This window comes from Esox lucius, chromosome 3 (assembly GCF_011004845.1).
Source record: "Esox lucius isolate fEsoLuc1 chromosome 3, fEsoLuc1.pri, whole genome shotgun sequence".
Lineage (NCBI taxonomy): Eukaryota > Metazoa > Chordata > Actinopteri > Esociformes > Esocidae > Esox > Esox lucius.
Window position 1 is genome coordinate 512,625 of NC_047571.1, and position 17,579 is coordinate 530,203.

At 44.8% G+C, this 17,579-nt stretch overlaps 1 protein-coding gene across 7 annotated transcripts in view; it reads right to left on the minus strand.

The window, feature by feature from the left end:
* Positions 1-17,579, minus strand: part of palmda (palmdelphin a) — a 157,036-nt gene that overhangs the window by 75,529 nt on the left and 63,928 nt on the right. For all 7 annotated transcript variants that reach the window (XR_004574894.1, XR_003781622.2, XR_003781624.2 and 4 more), the window contains one exon: positions 16,395-16,419. Coding sequence is in view for 2 of the 7 variants with exons in the window: in XM_029119003.2 (XP_028974836.1) it covers positions 16,395-16,419 (25 nt within the window). In the remaining 5 variants the exon portion in view is untranslated. The remainder of the gene's footprint in view (positions 1-16,394; positions 16,420-17,579) is intronic.

Here is a 17,579-nt window from a genome sequence, read left to right on the forward strand (position 1 = left end):
GGACTTCTGTGCTAGTCACAGTTTGTCCATAACGAACACCATGTTCAAGCATAAGGGTGTCCATCAGTGCACATGGCACCAGGACACCCTAGGCCGCAGGTGGATGATCGACTTTGTTGTCGTTTCATCTGACCTGCGGCCGTATGTCTTGGACACTCGGGTGAAGAGAGGGGCGGAGCTGTCAACTGATCACCACCTGGTGGTGAGTTGGATCCGATGGCGGGGGAGGAAGCTGGACAGACTCGGCAGGCCCAAGCGTACTGTAAGGGTCTGCTGGGAACGTCTGGCCGAGTCTCCTGTCAGAGAGATCTTTAACTCCCACCTCCGACAGAGCTTCGACTGGATCCCGAGGGAGGCTGGAGATATTGAGTCCGAGTGGACCATGTTCTCCACCGCCATTGTCGAAGCGGCCGTTCGGAGCTGTGGACGTAAGGTCTCCGGTGCCTGTCGAGGCGGCAATCCCCGAACCCGGTGGTGGACACCGGAAGTAAGGGATGCCGTCAAGCTGAAGAAGGAGTCCTATCAGGCCTGGTTGGCTTGTGGGACTCCTGAGGCAGCTGACGGGTACCGACTGGCCAAGCGGACTGCAGCCCGGGTGGTTGTGGAGGCAAAAACTCGGGCCTGGGAGGAGTTCGGTGAGGCCATGGAGAAGGACTATCGGCTGGCCTCGAAGAGATTCTGGCAAACCGTCCGGCGCCTCAGGAGAGGGAAACAGTGCCCTACCAACGCTGTTTACAGTAGAGGTGGGCAGCTGTTGACCTCAACTGGGGATGTCGTCGGGCGGTGGAAGGAGTACTTCGAGGATCTCCTCAATCCCGCCGTCACATCTTCCATTGAGGAAGCAGAGGATGAGGGCTCAGAGGTGGACTCGTCCATCACCCGGGCTGAAATCACCGAGGTGGTCAAGAAACTCCTCGGTGACAAGGCACCGGGGGTGGATGAGATCCGCCCTGAGTACCTCAAGTCTCTGGATGTTGTGGGGCTGTCTTGGTTGACACGCCTGTGCAACATCGCGTGGCGGTCGGGGACAGTGCCTTTGGGATGGCAGACCGGGGTGGTGGTCCCTCTTTTTAAGAAGGGGGACCGGAGGGTGTGTTCCAACTACAGGGGGATCACACTTCTCAGCCTCCCCGGGAAAGTCTATGCCAGGGTTCTGGAGAGGAGAATACGGCCGATAGTAGAACCTCGGATTCAGGAGGAACAGTCTGGTTTTCGTCCGGGCCGTGGAACACTGGACCAGCTCTATACCCTCTACGGGGTGTTGGAGGGTTCATGGGAGTTTGCCCAACCAATCCACATGTGTTTTGTGGATTTGGAGAAGGCATTCGACTGTGTCCCTCGCGGCATCCTGTGGAGAGTGCTTCGGGAATATGGGGTCCTGGGTCCTTTGCTAAGGGCTGTCAGGTCCCTGTACGACCGAAGCAGGAGCTTGGTCCGCATTGCCGGCAGTAAGTCAGACTTGTTCCCAGTGCATGTTGGACTCCGGCAGGGCTGCCCTTTGTCACCGGTTCTGTTTGTAATTGTTACGGACAGAATTTCTAGGCGCAGCCAGGGGCCGGAGGGTGTCAGGTTCGGGGACCACACGATTTCGTCTCTGCTCTTTGCGGATGATGTTGTCGTGTTGGCTTCTTCAAACCAGGACCTTCAGCATGCGCTGGGACGGTTTGCAGCCGAGTGTGAAGCGGTGGGGATGAGAATCAGTACCTCCAAATCCGAGGCCATGGTCCTCAGTCGGAAAAGGGTGGCCTGCTCACTTCAGGTTGGTGGAGAGTGCCTGCCTCAAGTGGAGGAGTTTAAGTATCTAGGGGTCTTGTTCACGAGTGAGGGAAGGATGGAACGGGAGATTGACAGACGGATCGGTGCAGCTTCTGCAGTAATGCGGTCGATGTATCGGTCTGTCGTGGTGAAGAAAGAGCTGAGCCGCAAGGCGAAGCTCTCGATTTACCGGTCAATCTACGTTCCTACTCTCACCTATGGTCATGAGCTTTGGGTCATGACCGAAAGGACAAGATCCCGGATACAGGCGGCCGAAATGAGCTTTCTCCGCAGGGTGGCTGGGCGTTCCCTTAGAGATAGGGTGAGAAGCTCGGTCACCCGGGAGGAGCTCAGAGTAGAGCCGCTGCTCCTCCACATCGAGAGGGGTCAGCTGAGGTGGGTTGGGCATCTGTTTCGGATGCCTCCGGAACGCCTTCCTGGGAAGGTGTTCCGGTCCCGTCCCACCGGGAGGAGACCCCGGGGAAGACCTAGGACACGCTGGAGGGACTATGTCTCCCGGCTGGCCTGGGAACGCCTCGGTGTCCCCCCGGAAGAGCTGGAGGAAGTGTCTGGGGAGAGGGAAGTCTGGGCATCCCTGCTTAGACTGCTGCCCCCGCGACCCGGCCCCGGATGAAGCGGAAGAAGATGGCATGGCATGCCTGTGAAGCGTAGATAGAATGTTGAATATATTCTTAATAGAATGCACAGGTCTAAAGATTTGACTTCATGGAATTCAAATGGTGAATTTGTTTTCAAAGGAGAGATAATCAAGGGCTCGCACCTATTGGATCTTGTTAAAAGTGTGACAGCTACCAATAAAATTGCTGACGATAGAAGACCGTTGGGGTGGGGTGTGTTTTTAGAGGCCATGGCATGTCTCAACATGCCTTTTACAACTATTCCAAATGCGCATGTAAGACATAAAATCAATTTGTATAAACAAAAGTCTGGTGACACAATGGATGATTTAGCCACACCACCAGCAACTGGTTTTCAAACAACCAAAGCTTTCTTTGAACCTCATACCACGGACCCCGCAAAATGGCTTCCATTTTAATGTGTTTTTATTTTATTTGTGATACATTGTATGTTTGTTTTATCTTGAATAAATGTTGTATGAAAAATAATATGTAAACATTGATGTGGTTTTATTTTTGAATAATAAATTTGACATACACGTGATTGGCTTTTCTATTTCTTCAACAACCATGGCACAAATTAAACGTTTCACAAGATTGAGCATGTTGTATGCAATTAAACATTTGCTTATCACGCTTACTCTGGTACATCTTAGCTACAAACTTTGAGACTAGGGCATCATTTTCTCATAAATCATCAGCATAAAAAGACATAAAATCTTTATAACTCAGACCTTTTGTCATTAGAAAGAGAAAGAACACACAATGCTGTCCACACGTGGTTGAAACCAGGTCCTGTAATTGTTTTGAACTGTATTCCACATTCTCACAGGTTTTCAGAAAGGCATTGATTGACTTGGGAAAACATGTAAAATCCGGGGGGTTTCCAAAACTGTCATAAAACCTTCCAATGCCATCATCCGTTATGTAAATAGCCAGCCAGTGCTCCCCAGGTTGATTGCTTGGGTGTGTATTAACAATCATCATTGATGCAACATCTCGGACAGGCACCCTAGTTAGTTGGTCACTTGCCAGCACACCATAGAAATGGGTCCTAGATGAAAATTGGTTCACCACACTGGTCAACTCTGCGGTATTCATTTCCACACAGTTCTCCTAATAGTAGTCAACCATGACTTGTCGCCGGTTTGACACTTCGATAATGGAGTCAAAGATTGAATAAACAACTAAATTAATTGTGTGGGGTAGTGGTTGTCTGAACCTCATCTCAAGTCGTACATTCCCTGACTTGATCAAGGATATGTGCTGACCACATTCCTCGTCTGGTGCGCAGTTGAATGCATAAAGGGCATAGCCGTGTAAGAAGTCCGACCTGTCAATAGCCAAGGCTTGGTCCTTTAGGTGTTTTCCTGAAGCTAAGGCCAATTGGTAAAATTCACGCACTGCTGACCCTGTTGTGTAATTTGGTTGGAATGGTTTGCTAGGAAATTGCTGACCATCCACATACATAGCCATAAACTCCAAATTATAATGTTTGAAATTAAATGGATTCTTTGTGTAACTTCCGGTAAAACTGTCATTGTCCACCAATCCGATTACAATACATTTTGGCAGAGGTCCTAAAAATAGGTTTTCCTGGTTACAAACACGACCCCCAGCCGGTAAACTAAATGTCTTCATACACACTCTTTCAATTGGGTACTTGGCATTGGTTGAGAGTAGCGCTTGAGCGTGTCCAAGTTTCACGGCTGGCGAAACAGACACTTTCTTGACAAATAGTGATGCGGATAGTATATGCAAACGATAACGCACATCCCCGACCCCCATAAGGCAGAACTCATCTTTACCGCGCACCATCCTAACCTTTATGTCAACGCCGTTTAACATAAGTTTCTCTTGAAAGAAGATATCGCTATGAACAGGGCCGATCATTTCAAATGTTGTGCTATCCGCCTAATAGGCGGCCCTTTTCGTAAGTCCATCGTTCTCGCCTGCAGGGTCCGTATCATCCATGTGACCTGCGGCATCCTTGTAAAACAACCCAGCTGAAAACTGTGTCTTTAATGTATCACATCCATAATTCAGAATGCTCTCTATAACGGCTCTGTAGGGGTATGTGTTGCTACTCTGGCTAATTAAACGATCACCCAAGGAGACGTCCACTTGTGAAAATAGGGTGGCTATTGGATAGTTGATAACCCCAACACGTGCTCCGGCATCAATATTAGTTCCGTCTGGTTTAGTGACTTTTACACGTAGGTACAGCAAAGTATTGTTTAGATCAACGTAGTCTTCGCCATTCCCGGCAATAAAGAACTCCAGAGGGGCTGCGTCTGATATTGCTGATAGGGTCGGTATTTCAATGTATGTATTTTTCTCAATAGATGTCTGTGTGAATGGAACTGTGAATAAATCCAACTCTGTCTTCATACATTCGCCAGACATACGGTGTAGGAGTGCCATCTCTATCTAAAATATATTCTTAATCAGATTTGTCGTGTTCCCTTTGAGCGTCCTCCGGGGGGTATGTCCTCTTTTAACCTTGGCTCTTGTTTTTGTCTCATTCTTGCGTTTTTTACTCTTGGGTAGGCTCCGCCTACCAGGTGGTCTCTTTCTAACACCTCGAGACATAACCATTAATCCAGAACCATCCTGCTGTTTTGTTTGTCGTGACATAACACTGTTGACAACATCGCCGACTATATTCCTAGCCGCACTCTTCAGATGTGGTTTTGCTATGGAGAACCCGCGCTTCAACAAAGGTATTGCCATCCGGAAAAGCCCTCGGAAAAGGCCCCCTAGACCGGCCCCATACATTGCTGAGCTACCATGATACCCTGGTAAACCGTTACCGGCCTGTGTTGTGTAGTATTCAACATACCTTTGAGGATCATCATAGAGCTTCTGCGGCTGCATCTTAAACTCTAAAAGATTGTTTGACGGGTCTGTAGTGTAATTTTGCAATTTTGTAATTTTGCAATCACCTTCCCCACTACAAATGAAACCAGCTGGTTTTGATCAGATTTTACTTCAATAGAGATCTCATCAAATTGTCTCTTAGGTACGTAGTGTGGCTTGTCGTACGTCACTGTGACAACTTCATTCTTTCTCCCTGTAATATGTACAGTTCGCAGCAGTGGGACATGACTGTCACCAACACATTGATAATCAATTATATCTGTGTAGATGTATAGGGTGTTAAACCCCGCCAGAATATCTGTGGGGTATGTTCCGTACCATGTGGCGGACCACCGCTCGCCTGGTTTTAACCCCAATATCTGTTCCAGTTTTGCACTAAATTTCAAACTAAACTGGGGCTCACCTTTTAGAAACACTCTATTTTTACATTCATCGTACCCCACCGATAAACCATGTGTTTTTATATGACTGTTGAGCTCTATCACTAGTTTTAATATGCTGCTGTAAGAAACATATTTCCAAGTTTTGTCGTTTTTCAAGTCATGTAGTTCAAATGCGTTTTCGCCCCGTGTAAAAGTATTCCACGTATGCGGGTATTGGAACTCTATCAAAGATACTTCCCAATCGCCTTTCAAATCTATACCTTTGGCAAATTTAGTGGTATAGCACGAACTTGTGTTGCTTGGATAGACATGTCTCGATGAGTTACTGGGCAGCGTTATGTAGAAGCCACCGTCACCCATGCTGATCGCAGTCAATGTAAATGACGTGATCCTGTAAACCCTGTAGTTTTATCCAGTTTCTAGGTCAACCACTTGTTCCGATGGTATCCAGCTGTTGAATTTCTCAGGCCAACCAAGCCACTTCACAAGACACATTTTCCTCCCTTTCTGTACTTTCTCATTCAAAACTGCTTCCACTTTAAAAGTTTTATCCTTGGCCACGATTATTTTCAGCAATTCCTGTTCATAAAAGGTCCCAACTATCACATCACCATCGTAATCTTTTATTCTATATACAGGAGGTACCCGAGGAATGCATTCTGTTATTGTAAAATATTCATCTGTGTACCCTTTTTCATAGCCTTTTGTAAACGCACCTCTCAGCTTTGAGAGTCTCACAGTATCCCCAACCTGGAACTTGTAGCTTTGATTACCATTTCTCGTTAATGTTGTGCCATACAGGTTCTTGAGAACTAATCTAACATTTTCTTCACAAACGTCAGCAGGCTTCATCTTAATAGACCGATGGTAGCTATGGTTGTACCCACGAACTAAATCTTGAATAACCTCAACATAGCGGTGAGTGTTGGCTGCTGTCAGATACCTCCACATTCGTTATTTAATTGTTTTATTAAACCTCTCAACGATACTCGCTTTGACATAATTTCCTGTAGCAAAATGTTTTATGTTGTACTTCTTCATCAACATTTCAAAATGTGAATTAAAAAACTCCTTCCCCTTGTCCGTTTGGACTTTTTGTGGTGTTCTTCCTTCTTTTAATATGTCTTCAAATGCTCGCTTTACCTCTATAGCGCTTTTATTTCTCAGCACGCGAATCCATGCGTATTTGCTTAATACATCTATGCATGTTAACATAAATTTCATGTTATCGTTTTCCACACTGTAAGCACTCATGTCAACCAAATCCAGCTGAAATTGTGAATTTATATCATGAACAATAACTCTATTTCTTTTAAAATGTATAGCTACAGGCCTGTGTAGCGTGTATGTATCCTGGGCAAGCAGCCAGTCATCGGCCTCACCATTTTTGAGGTTCTCCCCGGTTTTTTCCAAGTATGCTCTTTTCAAACCCTCTCTACCCACATAAGCACCAGGGTTTGCCGGGTCATAGTAAATGCTTTTCATAACCTGTTCAGACATCGTAGAGTGTTTGAGCAATAATGAGAATTAATACATGTTTAACAATGTTTTATTTGAGTTTTCGAAATTACACAACCAATATATTCAGAAAAGTTACACAAACATTCAGATTTCTCATAGTCTTTGTTTATATACATGTTAACATGAGAACTGAACCCTGGCCTTAGACAACAGACTCTTTGCTTTCATCACACCATGACCCCGCTGCGTCGCATACAACATCCTCATTAAATTTGTCCATGTACTCATCCCTGTTCTCACTCAGTCTCTGTGTGATGTTCGGCTCCAACTTGAGCTCGTGCAGAAAGTTCTCAGCGGCCTCGTGAACATCAGTCATCGGTGTGTGAAAACCAGATGCGTTCAAAGCCTTGACCAACACATGTTTCAGTCGCGGTGTTAAAACTGTCGCCACAATGTCATCATAATGGGACTCAAAAAAATACTCAGGCGGTTCGAGACATGAATGTCTTGTCTGGCTCGGGTGGTCCACTTCGCATCCGATGCATGCTTTGTGTAGAATAGCCCCAACAACGTTTTCCAGAATCATACCCATTGTTGCTTTGATGATCTTTAAAATTTTTGGTGCAAGTTGTTTGTCCATTTTGTGATAACTCTTGTTAGCATTTGAAAGGTATGACAGGTTAAGAGGACCTAGTTGATCACCAACCCTGTCAATCCAATGGTAGTTTCTTGTTGGGTATGCCGGTGGAATCGAGCTGTCTGGGTCGGGTGTTCCGTAGAAGGCTTCAGCGTTGTCATCCCAGGCGTCACACAGTCAGTCCTCAGCCTTGGGTTCTTCAATCACCGCTTGGTTGTAATCTTGAGACATGTTTCGTAAATTCTTCCGACTGCTTGAATGTCACCGGCGGTCTGTCGGTTTTTATGCTGTGCTGATGAAGGTGTTGGCTTAAGGCGGGGCTTCGGGTCTTAGGTCAGTCGATCAGTCCGCAGTCACAAACTAACGCCGATATTTTCCGGAAATAACTCCAATCTGACAGAGTCATACTCTTTCAGCCCCTCGACAACTTTAAACAGTACATCTACTGTATTATGTGGGCCTTGTTTTGGCCCCAAATAAAACACTTTTCGAAAGGTGGCCCATAAACTGGCATTAAAAACCATTTGATCAGTCACACCAGCCTTAAACACTTGGCCTTCGGGTAATTCATAAAATGCAACCTCCGGTTGCTCTGGGTTGAAGATGTATCCCCCGATCCGACCATCGTCCAATTTCCACTCCTGTGCCACCATATCCGGGTGTAATTGATGGATTCGGGTTAAACTCTGCATCGGTTTCTTCGGGGCTGGCATGTTGATTGCATCTCTGCGGTCCATTTGCAATTTCTTGCCAAATCGCTGAGCTGCGTTTAAGCTGTTAGCTTTCACCGGTGTTTCACCCAAAACATTGATAGCAGCACAATCCTCCATGTTATGTAATGTGTAGGTAAGTTCGCTCAGGCAAGACTGAATGACCAACCCCGATGTCAGCGTGGTTTAAATACACATACCCCGCCAGTCAACCCATAAAACATGAAAGGTTAACAAACACCGTTTGTATGCCAGCTGTTGCAACACTTGTCAGAAGATAAAACACCAGGGTTTTATATTTGTCGAACACCATTTGCTGTACACCAAACAACTTACCGCTGACACAACACTTATTTACTGCCTGGGAATTTAACATTCCGGAACCCTAAACCCCATTTGTTAATCATCAAACATAGCCCACCTGTTATAACACTAGTCTGGTTTGCTCATCAGGCGTTGTAAAACATCAAACACTGACACATCAATGTAATCATAAATCACAAAGTCACCGGACATGCATACGTCACTCCTGAAGTCCCACCCTAACATACGTCATACCGGAAGTCCCACCCTAACATACGTCATACAGGAAGTCCCACCCTAACATACGTCACACCGGAAGTCCCACCCTAACATACGTCATAACGGAAGTCCCACCCTACAAACCGGATGTCCCGCCCACCTGTCACATCAATATGGAAGTCCCGCCCCCTAGGGCCATAAATCACCATTCTGACACAATATACCCTACACTAACTACTTACGCAGATACCTATGATTTGTTACTACCCCAATGGCAAACTTTATCGGTTACATGCACCCGCTAAAGACACGGTCATCCTCCAACATGAGCTTATCTCCCGCCAACACAGTCGTGAAATTACCCAGACTCTTAGGGACCTTGTGAAACAGCAGGGCATGCGCAATCTCACCGCCCAACTTAATTGGACGTGCACGGCCGAGGCTGCCTTTATTTCTCTGAAACAGAAAATGGCCCTGTTGGCTGATCTCTCTTTGCCAGATTACCATCTCCCCTTCTATTTAGATGTTTCTGAAACAGAGGGTTGGTTCACGGGGTTCTGTTTCAGAAAAAAGGGGGAGAGGGAGGTTAGTACTGATGTACGCAAGCGCTTCACTTGGCAGGACAGAAAAAAGACACACAACATGCGGCTGGAGGGGCAGGACTGATACAGAAAACGACACACCAGTTACATGTACTAACAACACATAGCGTGGTAGCCTACGTCAACTCACAAATGTTCACTATGACTTCACGAAAACAACAACATCTGAGCAAAACTTTAGGGGCCCCGAACCTCCTGTTTACACATGAAGGGGTAAACATGGCCGATCGGATGGGCACAGGGCAGCCACATATGTGTGAACAGGAAATAGTTAAGGAAGAGAAAGTAAGGGTAGATCTCCAGGCCCAGCCACTAGGAGAAGGGGAAAACGTGTTTACTGATGGGTGTTGCTTCAGACAAGAGAACAACGACTTGCAGGCAGGCTACGCGGTGGTCCGACAGGTGGGAGAAGGGTTCGAAACACTACGAGTAAACGAAGCGTTAAAAGCACATATAGGGAAAAAAGTCAACATTTACACCGACTCTGCATATGCAGTGGGGACAGCACATATAGAATTAGGACATTGGATGAGGACAGGGTTCCTGACAGCAGGGAACAAACCAATCAAACACGAAACAGAGATGAGAGAACTAGTCGAGGCGTTGGGGCTACCAGATAAAGTGGCAATCATAAAGTGCAAAGGACACGACACAGCGGATAGCTGGGTAGCGCGAGGAAATAAGGCAGCTGACAAAGCAGCAAAACGCAGCAAAAAGCAGCCTACATTCTGCAATGTGCGCCGAAAAATTGGCAGAGGCACATGGGTTGGGACATGTGGGGCCAGCCCAGATGCTGATAAATTTGTATCATTGGTGGCATCCGTTTCTGACAGATATGGTTCGCAATTACGTAAAAACTTGCACTATCTGCACTCACCACAACCCGCGACCCACAATCAGGCCGGAAATGGGCGCGTTCCCACTGACCACTCGACCAGGTCAGGAGATAGTTATAGACTACACCGACATGGGAGAAGCAGTCCGAGGGTTCTGTTACATGTTGATGTGTGTGGACACGTTCACAGGATGGCCAGAGGCATGGCCTGCCAAAAAAGAGGACAGTCAGACAGTGATAAAGTGTCTAATCAATCAGTACATCCCTAGACATGGTTTCCCTGAGAAAATACGCTCGGACAATGTCACACATTTTAAGAACAGCGACCTACATCATGTAGAAGCCATGTTGGGCTTCAAGCATGCATTCGGGACGGTATACCACCCCCAGTCCCAGGGAAAAGTAGAAAGAATGAATCAAAACATGAAACAAAAATTGACAGAAATCTGTGCACAGACCAAATTGAACTGGGCGGACGCACTAGGAGTTCTATTCATCAGGGGACGGGGTTCACTCCATATGAGCTACTGACGGGGAGACAGTTTCCCGGTCCGGGAGCCGGACCTAAGGTGACGGAAGGACAGGGTGGGCTGGAACACAGGGTGTATTTTAATTAATTACAAGCTCTCGTTTCAGGTTTCTCTGATCAGGTTGGGGAGAGGCAAGATCCACACAAAGGCGAGGGACTTCCACAGGCCGAGTGGGATCTGCTAAAGGTGATTAAGCGGAAGTGGTCGGAGCCAAGGTGGACTGGCCCACACCAGGTGGTCGAGAGGACATCCCATGCGGTTCGGCTGCGGGGCAAGGGAGAGACGTGGTACCACTGGAACCAGTGCATGAGGAGCCAGGGCGATCATTGACGGATCTCATACTGAGGGGAAAGGAGCATCTCGAAGCCTGTGCGATCGGAAGGAGGAAAGGAGGAGAACTAAGAAGGAATACTGCGGCTTTAAGGGTTAAGGACTCCTGATGTAGAGGTTGCTACAGTCAGCACAATGGGGGACAGCCAGCAGAGAAAGGGGGTGGGACAAGACCTTAAATGGGTTATGTTAGTTGGGGGCACTGTTGGGGGACAAATTTTGTGTCTAATGTCTGTACTTTTGTCACTTGCTGATTTCTGTGCTGTTACTGTTACGTGTGGTTGTTGTTGTATCCCTTGCATCAGGAGTCTCGCGGTACGCCTGATCACCACAGCGATCGAGAAGACACCTGGGTCCCCGCACAGTTTCATGTTGCCACTTTTAGAAGACGTGGAGCTGGAGGACCTCCAACGACCATCAGAATGTATGTGATCTCTTAGTAGAGATCAAAAGGGGGAATTGTGAAATAAACACATCTGAATGAGTAAAGTAATGGGGATTAAAGGAAACATGTCGGGCCACTGTACTTATATATTGTGCTTTTGTATTACTTCTGAGTGAAATTTGGGTTTCAGCTGAAACTGAATTGCAAGTAGAGGAAAGTAACAGACTGGCTGTGGTTAAGCTTAGGCGCAGATAGTATTAGACTGTTGAAACACTGTCAAGGATGGGATGCTCAGTTTAGCTGCAGGGGAAGTTGTGTAGGAGAAGATGTGTGAAACTAGACCGACCACATCTACGTATTCGGTGTAGCATGTCTTAGATAGAACCGGTTCCAGCCTGTCAAACAGGAACTCGGAAGGTAGAGCAAGCCAAAGATAGGATTTAAAAGAGTATAAATCAGGGATGTGATTTTTCCGGATTAATCCGGAATTCCGGATTTTCCGACCTGAAAATGTGACTTACGTGAATCATGCAGATCTGTAAAAAAAAAGGGAGGGGGGACCTCACAGCCGTCACCGCAATCTTCATCTTTCTTTAACCGGCAGCGTCGCTGAGCAGAGGGTGTGTGTGTGTGTGTGTGTGTGTGTGTGTGTGTGTGTGTGTGTGTGTGTGTGTGTGTGTGTGTGTGTGTGTGTGTGTGTGTGTGTGTGTGTGTGTGTGTGTGTGTGTGTGCGCGCGTTCATCTGAGCCTAATTGTTCTGTCACTGCTCCGTCAATGTCGGAATATTTGTGATGATCACGTATTTGCGTACAGCTTGTTCACCTGCTCAATTTCTCTGCTGCGTAGTAATTTACCTCAGTCGCTCTCGCTCGACTACAGTGACAAGAACATCGCTGGATCGGATGATCTGGGTATGTATTATTGCTTGTGTCTTAATATAACCTATAGTTACTAATTTAACTTTGTTGTCGGTTGATTAGATGTCGAAAATCGATTTTGATTGATTTTCCACTATGGCAGGATGTTTTATTCACGTAGGTTAAGCTTCATTAACATTATTTGTATTTGCTAGCTTTTGTATTTGCTAGCTAACTTATATAATAATAAGATAACTTTAGTTAAGTTAGCTACTATCGTTAACTAGCCACCCTTAAAACTTTGCTGTATGATTCGTTGTATTATATAGCAAATCGTTTTCAAGGTCCACAGGTGGAATCAGCATTCAGTGTAATGTCCAACATCCTGCAAGCCAAAGCTTCCAACCTAAGTGTTGAGACATATGAGTCCTATCAAGTGGTCAAATACAACCTGAAGGCCATGCAGGTGTCGGCCATTCAGCACTACTCCCACAAGACAAAGGAGAGTCCTGTTAATGTAAAGCTGTGCAGAAATGTAAAACTATCAAGCCAAAGGTACAGAGCTCTGCTCAGAAATAAAGAAGAACTGAACAAAAGGCCTTAATAAAGAAGAAAATGTCAAAAGATGCCATTGTGGCAGCAGCTGTGAGTGCCAGGCGCAAATTCCTATAGAAACGTGTAGAGGCTCTAAAAAAGCTTGCTACAAAGGCTAAAGAGTTGGGTAAAAATGTAAAACAAAAATAAGTTAAAATATATATTTTTTTGTCATGGTTGTTGTTATAGAGAGAGGTGGTGATGGAGCAGTGTTAATAATAAGTTGGATGTTGCTGTAAAATAAAAAATAAAAATGTATTTATTTTTGTTCAAATAAGTTGTTATGGGTCATTCTTTACTATCCATGTAGATCCGCCACCAGTTGTGTGTGTGTGTGGGGGGGGGGCGGGGGGGGCTCTCTCGGTATATTTTCCTGCTTTTTTGTCCTTAGCCAATCACATGCCTGATAAATGCTGTCTGCTGAAGTTCTGTATTCAGACTCTGTTGGACTGAGTGCCACAGTGTCTCCAGGTACATGTATCTGATAAATAAAGGTAAACTGCTTGTATTAATGGTCTTTGTCTCCTTTGTGTCTCTTCTCATCAACCATCTTGGGGAAGTGTAGGTCACACTTCAACACCAACAACCTCCTTCCCTCAGTAAGAGCATTGAAGATGGGTCGTGGCTGGATCTTCCAGCATGACAACGACCCAAAACACACTGCCAGGGAAACTAAGGAGTGGCTCTGTAAGAAACATCTCAAGGTCCTGGAGTGGCCTAGACAGTCTCCAGACCTGAACCCAATAGAAAATCTTTGGCAGGAGCTGAAAGTCCGTATTGCCCAGCGACAGCCCAGAAACATAAAGGATCTGGAGAAGCTCTGTATGGAGGAGTGGGCCAAAATCCCTGCTGCAGTGTGTGCAAACCTGGTCAAGAACTACAGGAAACGTATGATCTCTGTAATTGCAAACAAAAGTTTCTGTACCAAATATTAAGTTCTGCTTTTCTGATGTATCAAATACTTATGTCTTGCAATAAAATGCAAATGAATTACTTAAAAATCATACAATGTGATTTTCTGGATTTTTTTTTAGATTCCGTCTCTCACAGTTGAAGTGTACCTATGATAAAAATTACAGACTTCTACATGCTTTGTAAGTGGGAAAACCTGCGAAATCGGCAGTGTATCAAATACTTGTTCTCCCCACTGTATATGAATATATTCACAAAGACCCCCAACAACATTTCCCCCATGGCAAGAAAATGTTCCAGAGGAAACGCTGCAGTTGTGACAAGGACATTAGCAAAACGCAAAACTAGAGAAGAATCAGTCAGGAAGTATAAGGAGTGAGAGATTATGGGCATAAAAAGTAATTGAATTAAGTTTGACATGATTGTACTGACTGACAACTGTACTAAGGACACTAGGTAGGAAATGTGATGCACCATTACTAATGGGTCCCACACCCTGTCCATACCACCTGCTAGGAACTGTGTATGTGACTGTCATAGGACTCTCTGAATAGACCCTTGGACCATAGGGTATTTTGTAGGATAAACCTTTCTAATAATAGATTGGCCATGACCCCTGATGGCCTCCTACAGTTGTGCTCACAAGTTTGCCTACCGTGGCATAAAATGTTACATTTTGGCATTGATTTTGAAAAAATTACTGATTATGCAATCTTTTATTATTTTATTTAAAGGTAGTGATCATATGAAGCCATTTATTATCAAATAGTTGTTATTAAGAAGTGGAAAATACGGGGATCTCCTGATACCAAGCCATGGTCAGGTAGACCAAGAAAGACTTAAGCCAAAACTAATAGAAGAATTGTTCGGGATACAAAGAAAATCCCACAGGTAACCTCAGGAGAAATACAGGCTGCTCTGGAAAAAGACGGTGTGGTTGTTTCAAGGAGCACAATACGACGATACTGAGCTGCATGGTCGAGTTGCCAGAAAGAAGTCTTTACTGCGCCAATGCCACAAAAAAGCCTGGTTACAATATGCCCGACAACACCTTGACATGCCTCACAGCTTCTGGCACACTGTAATTTGGAGTGACAAGACCAAAATAGAGTTTTATGGTCACAACCATACACGTTTTGTTTGGAGGTGTCAACAAGGCCTATAGTGAACAGAATACCATCCCCACTGTGAAGCATTTTGGTGGCTCACTGATGTTTTGGGGGAGTGTGAGCTCTAAATGCACGGGAATCCTGTGAAAATTGATGGCAAGATGAATGCAGCATGTTATCAGAAAATACAGGCAGACAATTTGCATTCTTCTGAATGAAATCTGTGCTTGGGATGCTCTTGGACTTTTCAGCACGACAATGACCATAAGCCCAAGTTGATCCTCCAGTGGTTACAGCAGAAGAAGGTGAAGGTTCTGGAGTGGCCGTCTCCTGACCTTAATATCATCGAGCCACTCTGGGGAGATCTCAAACATGCGGTTCATGTAAGATGGCCAAAGATAATGCATGACCTGGAGGCACTCTGCCAAGACGAAAGGGCAGCTATACCACCTGCCTCATAGACAACTATTACAAAAGACTGCACGTTGTCATTGATGCTAAAGGGGCAATACGCAGTATTAAGAACTAAGGGTATGAAGGCTTTTGAACAGGGGTCAGTTCATATTTTCCTTTGTTGCCATGTTTTGTTTTATGATTGTCCCATTCTGTTATAACCTACAGTTGCAGATGAATCCCATAAGAAATAAAAAAAAAATGTTTTCTTTACAAATGGTACATATATTACCAATTCTCCAAGGGTATGCAAACTTTTGAGCACAACTGTATGTATCCTGGCATAAAAGACTGTGTTAACTTTGTAATCATTGGAGAACGACGGAAGATCAACATCTTCCCCTGACTTTGGTTTAAATAATGATTCTATTCATGAATCAAAAGTGGACAGAAGCTAACAGGAGAGACCCGGTCTGTGGCCACCACCTGCAAAACCATTCCCTTTTTGGAGGTTGTCTTGCTGTGCCACTTTCATCTGCACAAAAACAAGAGACAATGATTCACAATCACTTGTGCATCCTAACTGGACAGATTGATATCCCTGAAGTTTAATTGACTTGATGTTATTCTGTGATGATTACGTGTTCCCTTAATGTTTGGAGCAGGGTAGATTTAAATGACAGCTTCTTTGAAATTATAGGATTGTAGGAGTTTGGAGTAGCTGCTGCGACATGTATTGTCTCTATGAAAGAATAGCAGTATAGTTTATTTTTGCATTGCCAAGGATTAGGTGCATTGTGTCATATACTTCATTCTATATTACAAGAAAATGGCATGTAGCAAGCAGGCAAAAGGACTTACCATCTTTGAAATTCTTCTTTGATTCCTGTAAGGTCATATCAAACAAGTGGTTAAAAGGCATAAACCTCTAATAAAACAAACCTGTGTCAGATCTACATGTACAGGACTCTTATTGTGGCTAGGGATGCACTGATACCAATACCAGTATCGGGTATCGGGCCCGATACTGGGCTCATGTACTTGTACTCACAGAAATATGCCGATACCATGAACCGATACCACATCATGGAAACATTAAGTGAAACTCGATGGTTGTGTCGCCTCTGGCCTAGAATTCAGATTGGTAGGGCAGTAAGGCAGAGTAAGTAGAGTACAAGCTCTGCTCTGCAAAATTGTCAGGTAGGAAAAGAAAAACATGGATTTAACACAAGCAATTAGATAATATATCATTAGACACAACACAGTGCAGAGTTCCAGGAGAATGCTAACGCTAGCAGTGCAGAACTAAAACAACAGCTAACTCCAACACTGGAGATTTTTTTTTTTTCCAGAGACAGCCATCGTGCAGAAATAAATGAAAGAGTAGAGTATGAAAAGATTAAATGAATCGCGCAGTTTACAATCGCACAAGCTCCAGAGCAGAACGTCCAGTCCTGCACATTCAGATTATCTAACTAGCTAGTGAGTTCAGAGAAAAGTAACTGGCTGTGTCTGTACATGCACACGGTTGCATTGAACGGTCAGTAAGTGGCTGTCACATTGATTTAAAGGTAGCCATTGTCAACCAAAGATAAAGGTAGCCAGCGACAGCCAAAGGTAAGAAGCTAACTGTCACAACTGGATAGCTGCAATGGGTTAGCTTAATGCAGGCAACGATACTCTATTAATGCGGCAGCGGCAAAAGACCTTCGGTTTTCGTATAAAAGTCTGTGATGGGTTGTTTATATTTTCAAAGATTTTTTTGGGGGGTAAAATATTAATTAAACAAATTACTATTTACATAATACATTATATAAGGTTAAGAATATTATAAGGTGGAGCACTTTGAGAAATGGTTAGAGCTTAAAGTTAACTTAGCCACAACATGTTTATAGGGGACAAAACTTTTTTTACTGAAAAAAATCCTACATAGTGAAGCTTTGAGTACTTGGTATCGGTACTCGGTATTGGCAAGTACCCAAACATAGGTACTCGGTGCATCCCTAATTGTGGCCAAAGTAAATAATTTAAGATAGAAATAGTTCA